Here is a 7,174-nt window from a genome sequence, read left to right on the forward strand (position 1 = left end):
GGGGACAGTGTAGAAGGAGCTTTACTCTGTATCTAACCCCGTGCTGTGCCTGTCCTGGGTGTGTTTGATGGGGGACAGTGTAGAGGGAGCTTTACTCTGTATCTAACCCCGTGCTGTCCCTGTCCTGGGAGTGTTTGATGGAGTTCAGCCCTAAATTATTATTAGAAGCCAAGTATCTGGGACATTATCGAGTGAGATCGTGCTGTGCACAAAACTAGCTGCCGTATTTCCCAACCAGTAAAACTGCTCCGTCCGTTGTGAATCCTCCAGGAGTTTGGAAATGAAACATAACCTCTTCATTGTGCCCCCCCAAGTCTACATCCTGGGGCAGACTGATCTGCATTGTTTTCCTGCAGAAGGCAGTGAGGACATTCTCCCACCCTCCCGTTTCCCTCTCTTTGACCCTTCCTTGACAGGATGTGGTCACAGCTGCTCTGTGCCTCTTGTTCCCAGGACCTCTACGCCCAACTCCTGGGAGGACGAGGGAACAGGGACATCAGTGCCCAACGGCAGAGGACCCGTCTCATGAGAGAGTACCAGCCAACCTGATTAAGTTTGGCTGTAACGATGCCCATGACTGAATGGGCTGTGGGATGACCTACAGGGGGCGCACAGCGCCAGCTTTACCACACCTTGTTCCCGATCCGTGCCATTGAGCGTAACCTCCCACATCTCCAAATCTTTTGTTCGACTGCAAGATGCTGTGGCAGGAGTGAGACAGAAAACTGTCAGCATTAAACCCAAATCGATCCTGGCCGAGAGGGAGCACAGACCAGGCTCAGAGACAGTAAGAGCTGCCCATGCTGGAGAATCTGAGATAACACAGTGTGGGGCTGCAGGAACACAGCAGGCCAGGCAGCATCAGAGGAGCAGGGAAGCTGACGTTTCGGGTCGGGACCAGGCTCATATTCCCTTGGTTGCAAAGATTTAACAGGTGATCTAATCGAGGGGTATAAGATAATCAAGGGCGAGACTGGATCAGTTAGGACTGTATTCACTGGAGTTTTTAGAAGAATGAGGGGGACGTCAGAGAAACCTATAAAACTCTAACACGACCAGACAGGGTCAATGCAGGAAGGATGTTCCCGATGACCCGGGGAGTCCAGAACCAGGGGGTCACAGCCTAAGGATTGTGGGGTGGGCCATTTAGGACTGAGATGGGGAGAAATGTCTTCACCCAGAGAGTGGGGAACCTCTGGGATTCTCTGCCACAGAAAGAAGTCAAGGCGAAAATATTGAATGTTTTCAAGAAGGGGTTAGATATAGTTCTTAGGGCTAAAGAGATCACAGGGTTTTGGGAAGCAGGGGGAAGCAGGAATAGGGGGCTGAGTCAGATGATCACATTGAACGGCAGAGCAGACTTGAAGGGCCGTATGGCCAACTCCTGCTCTTTTGCTCTATGCTTCTCAGATTAAATAGTTTCTCTATCGACCCTATTCAGTGGCAGATTGGGGGGTGGGGCATCCAGAAACGGTGGTGCGTGGCAGATCCTCAAGTTGAGATCCGTAGCCACTGAGCGGGAGATATCAGGAACCGCTTTCCGACAGAGAGGGCAGAGGAAATCTGCAACTTTCTCCCACCCACCAAAAGAAAACCTGCTAGGACTTAGAATCAGAAACTCGAATCACTGGGATATTTAGATTTCTGGTGGGTGTGTGGGAGTTAAGGGTGACCGAATTAGTGTGGGGTGGACAAAGTTAAGAAATAGATCAGGCACTGATTTTGGGAAAAAAAAAAATTACATCTTGAAAAAAAACAAAGGCAGGACTTATACAATTAAAAGTAGGGCCTTGGGCAGTGGTGTAGAACAGAGAGACCTAAGGGTTCAGGTACATAATTCTTTGAAGTTTGCGTCACAGGTAGACAGGATGGTTAAGAAGGTGTTTAGCACGTTTGCCTTCATTGCTCAGACCTTTGAGTATAGGAGCTGGGACGTCATGTTGAGGTTGTACAGGACGTTGGTGAGGCCTCTTCTGGTGTACAGTCTCCAGTTCTGGCCTCCCTGCTAAAGGAAGATTATTATTAAGCTGGAGAGAGTTCAGAAGAGATTTACCAGGGTTTGAGTTATGGGGAGAGATATGGATAGGCTGGGACTTTTTTCACTGGAGCGTAGGAGGTTGAGAGGTGACCTTATAAAGGTTTATAAAATCATTAGGGGCACAGATAAGCTGAATGGCAGATGTCTTTTCCCTAGGGTGGGGGATTTCAAGACAAGGGGGCACATTTTTAAGGTGTGAGGGGAAAGATTTAAAAAAAAGACATGAGGGACAATTTTTTTTTGCAGAGTGGTTTGTGCGTGGAATAAACTTCCAGAGAAAGCGGTGGATGAGGATACAGTCGCAACATTTAAAAGACATGAATAAGAAATATTTGGAGGGATATGGGCCAAGAGCTGGCAGGTGGAACTAGTTTAGTTTGGGATCATGGTTGGCACAGAGTATCTCACTGGCGGTGAAAGAGTTCCTGGACGTCCTGAGGTCACGAAAGACGCTGAGGGAAACGCAAGCGCTTGTTTCTGAACGGGATAGGAAGTTCAGCTCATGATTCAATCTCTGTGTGAATGATCCAACTCGCAAGCACGGCATGAGACAGCACGCTATTGCGGGGTGGACAGTCTTTTATTACGGCACTGACAAGCAGCAAACAGGCTCCCAAATCACTGGTGACCTGGACTGGCAGTGGCTCAGCAGCATCTCACAACACAATTTGACCCTGTTAGACTGAGTCCTGTAAGATGGCTGTAAAACTCCCAACGGAGCAAGGCATGCACTGAACCAGGCTGTGCATTGGACTGGCGAGTGGCAGCTGGGAAGGGACAGAGACACTTTTTGGGCAGGAACCCAGGTTTGGTAAGATGATTTACCAGGATGCTACTGAGACTGGGAGGTTTGAGTTATAAGGAGCGGCTGGATTGCCTGGGACTCTTTTCCCTGAACCATCAGAGATTGAGAGGTGACCTTGTAGAGGTTTACAAAATCACAAGGGGCATAGATAAGATGAATAAAAAAAGTCTTTTCCCCGGGGTAAGGGGAATTCAAAACTTGAGGGGCAAAGGTTTAAGGTGAGAGGGAGAAAGATTTAAAATGGACTTGAGGGGCAACTAGTTTACGCAGAGGGTGGTACATGTCTGGAATGAACTGCCAGAGGAAGTGGCAGGGACAATTACAACATTTAATAGGTATTTGGTACATGAATAGGAAAGGTTGAGAGGGATATGGGCCAAACGCAGGCAAGTGGGACTAGTTTAGTTTCGGAAACTTGGTCAGCACAGACAAGTTGGACCGAAGGGTCTGGTTCTGTGTTTTATGACTCGATGACGTGTGTGTGTGTGTGTGTGTGTGTGTGTGTGTGTGTGCGCGCGCGCGAACATGCGTGTGTGTATGATTCAATGTGTGCGTGCGTGCGTGCATGTATGTAAGAGAATGTGTATGTGTGTGTGTGCAAGTGTGGAATGGGGTAAGGAGGGGTGGAGGAGGAGGAATGCATCTGCATCTTTCCAGAGTCTTAATTGATCCTAATCATCTGTTGTGTAGCAGCTCATTGTGCTGTTGGAACATGGTCACTACAGCAAGGATAGCTCCTGGTGCACTTGCCCAGACTGTCCTGGGGAACATTAACCTGCACAGTTCCACAGTTTGGTGCAATGCCTTTGGACTGAATATCATGGTGATTCATATTGGGCTGTTTCAGGTGTCATGTCACTGTGGGTCTATCTGCACCAGTTCAAGAAGGCAGCTCACCACCACCTTCCCCAGGACAACTAGGGGCGGATAGCAAATGCTGACTGGCCAGCGATGTCCCACGAGTGAATAAAACCAAATGTTCAGATGTCAGGGTGGGTGGGGGATGTGAACAGAATGGCAGTGTCTCCCATCAGTGTACTCATCCTTCAGCTTGCCTCTGAATCTCCGATCAATCTGTTGGGTCCCAGAATGAAGCCCTCAGAGGTTACCTGCAGACAGAAAAGGGAATCCAGTAACAAACAGTGTCCAGTTTTAATCGTATTCTTGAAGTGGCGATGGGATTTAATTTCAATTTTAACTGCCCAGCACAGAGTTTGATGCACTGCAAAACTCCCTCTACACCATCTCAGACAACCATTTCTAGGACAGTCAGTGGAAGCAAGGGACATATGCCTGAGGGGGATTGGCATTGTTCTCTCCATGGAAGAGTGTGGCTCCACTGAATATTATTAAGCTGGAGAGAGTTCAGAAGAGATTTACCAGGGTTTGAGTTATGGGGAGAGATATGGATAGGCTGGGATGTTTGAGATGTTTCCTCAGGGCTAGAAAAGAATTTGCAGTGGGAGGGTCTGCTCATCGGTGGTAAATACATATAAACAATGACATGGACAGAGCTATGAAGAAAGGTTCTGCTCAATCATGTGAGGAGCCAGGCATCAAATCAAGAAGCAGAACCTCAAAGGTACTAATCTTGGATTCGTACCCAAGCCTCGTACAAATTGCCATTCAGCAAACATCAAGAGAGAAATGAATTCGTGGCTCAAAGACCAATGTGAGAGAAGTGGATTCTCCAGGACGAGTACTGGGGAAAGTGGAGCCTGTTCCAGCAGGAAAAAGGGTCCAATTTGGGAAGATGTGGTTAATCAAAGAGGCAAAAGAAAAGAGTTATTATGGGGAATAATAAACAGACCATAATAGAAAAGGATAGAGAGTACAAGTTAATGAGTGAATCAACAGATAATCTAGAGTTTACAAAAGTATTGAAAGGACAAAATGTAGGCTCTGTATCTGAATGCACATAGCTTCAAAACAAAACTGATAAGCCGAGAGGGCAAACAGAAATTAATATGATCTGACATACAGAGAACTAGCTGTAGGATGACTTAGACTGGGACTTCAATATGCAAGGGTACATGACATTAAGGAGGGACAGAAAGCTAGGAAAAGGTGGTGGGGTGGCTTTGTTAATTAATAAAGTCAAACAGCATGGAAACAGACCCTTCAGTCCAACTCGTCCATGCTGACCAGATATCCTAAATTAATCTAGTCTCATTTGCCAGTATTTGGCCCATATCCCTCTAAACCCTTCCTATTCACGTACCCATCCGGGTGCCTTTTAAATGTTGTCATTGTACCAGCCTCCACCACTTCCTCTGGCAGCTCGTCCCATACACACACCACCCTCTTGTGGGAAAAAGTTGTCTCTTAAGTCCCTTTTAAATCTTTCCCCTCTCACCTTAAACCTATGCCCCTCTAGTTTTGGATTCCTGTACCCTGGGGATAAAGACCTTGGCTATTCATCCTATCCATGCCCCTCATGATTTTATAAACCTCTTTAAGGTCACCCCTCAGCCTCCGACGCTCCAGGGAAAATAACCCCAGCCTATCCAGCCTCTCCCTATAGCTCAAACCCTCCAAACCCAGCAACATCCTTGTAAATCTTTTCTGAATCTTTTCAAGTTTAACAACATCTTTTCAATAGCAGGGAGTCCAGAATTCCAAGTATTCCAAAAGTGGTCTCACGAATGTCCTGTACAGCCACAACATGACCTCCCAACTCCTATACTCAATGCTCTGACCAATAAAGGCAAGCGTACCAAACACTTTCTTCACCGCCCTGTCTACCTGCGATTCCACTTTCAAAGGAACTATGAACCTACATTCCAAGGTCTCTTTGTTCAGCAACACTCCCCAGGACCTTACCATTTAGTGCATAAGTCGTGCCCTGATTTGCCTTTCCAAAACGCAGCACCTCACATTTATCTAAATTAAATTCCATCTGCCACTCCTCGGCCCATTGGCCCATTGGCCCATTGGCCCATCTGATCAAGGTCCCATTTAACTCTGAGGTAACCTCCTTCGCAGTCCACTACACCTCCAATTTTGGTGTAATCTACAAACTTACTAACCATACCTCCTATATAAATGACAAAACGCAGTGGACCCAGCACCAATCCTTGTGGCACACCGCTGGTCACAGGCCTCCAGTCTGAAAAGCAACCCTTCCACACCACCTTCTGTCAGTTCTGTATCCAAATTGCTGGTCCTCCCTGTATTCCATGTGGCCTAACCTCGTTAACCAGTCCACCATGGTGAACCTTGTCAAACGCTTTACTGAAGTCCATGCAGACAGTGCCTACTACTCTGCCTTCATCAATCTTCTTTGTCACTTCTTCAAAAAACTCAGTCAAGTTAGTGAGACATGATTTCCCACGTACAAAGCCATGTTGGCTATCACTAATCAGTCCCTGCCTTTCCAAATACATGTAAATCCTGTCCCTCAGGATTCCCTCCAACAACTTACCCATGACTGACATCGGGCTCACCGGTTAATAGTTCCCTGGCTTTTCCTTACCACCTTTCTTAAATAATGGTACAACGTTAGCCAACCTCCAGTCTTCCAGCAGCACACTTGTGGCTATGGATGATACAAGTATCTCAGCCAGGGGCCCAGAAATCACTTCCGTAGCTTCCCACAGAGTTCTAGGCTCTTGGGGACTTATCCACCTTTATGTGTTTGAAGACATCCAGCACCTCCTCCTCTGTAATACAGAGACTTTTCAAGACATCGCTATTTATTTCCCCAAGTTCTGTAGCTTCCACATCCTTCTCCACAGTTACCACTGATGGGAAACACCAATGATGGTATTTGCCAAATAGAGGATGACCTAAGTAAATAGATTCTTGATAAGTAAAGAGGATGAAGGTTATCAGGGGTAGACGGGACTATGGAATAATTAAGTGAGTCATGATCTTATTTGATGATGGAGCAGATTTGGGGTCAAATGGCTTAGTCCTGCTCCCACTTCATATGTGTTTGTGATAGATGGCACACTAATCCAGGGGCCTCCTTTATCCTAAATGGTGTCAAACTTCATGTGTGTTGTTGGAGCTGCACTCACCCAGGCAATTACAGTATGTCATCACTCTCAGGAAGTTTAGCTGGTGGACAGGCATTGAGGAGACAGGTGATGAGTTAGCACTGTGGTTAGCGCTGCTGCCTCACGGCGCCAGGGACCCGGGTTCGACCTCACCCTTGGGCGACTGTCTGTGTGGAGTTTGCATATTCTCCCGCTGTCTGCGTGGGTTTCCTCCGGGAGCTCCGGTTTCCTCCCACAGTCCAAAGATGTGCAGGCTAGGGTGGGCTGGCCGTGCTAAATTGCCCCATAGTACCCAGGGATGTGCAGGTTAGGGTGGATTGGCCGTGCTAA

General features: G+C 47.3%; 1 protein-coding gene across 2 annotated transcripts in view; it reads right to left on the minus strand.

The window, feature by feature from the left end:
• Positions 1 to 2,599: 2,599 nt before the first annotated feature.
• The window catches only part of LOC109924103 (malate dehydrogenase, cytoplasmic-like), a 12,870-nt gene continuing 8,295 nt past the window's right edge, over positions 2,600 to 7,174 (minus strand). For both annotated transcript variants that reach the window (XM_048619595.1, XM_048619596.1), the window contains exon 8: positions 2,600 to 3,952. In XM_048619595.1, the coding sequence (XP_048475552.1) occupies positions 3,942 to 3,952 (11 nt within the window). In that variant the 3' untranslated portion in view covers positions 2,600 to 3,941. The remainder of the gene's footprint in view (positions 3,953 to 7,174) is intronic.

The sequence above is a fragment of the Rhincodon typus genome, chromosome 43 (assembly GCF_021869965.1).
Source record: "Rhincodon typus isolate 14 chromosome 43, sRhiTyp1.1, whole genome shotgun sequence".
In the NCBI taxonomy this organism is placed as follows: domain Eukaryota; kingdom Metazoa; phylum Chordata; class Chondrichthyes; order Orectolobiformes; family Rhincodontidae; genus Rhincodon; species Rhincodon typus.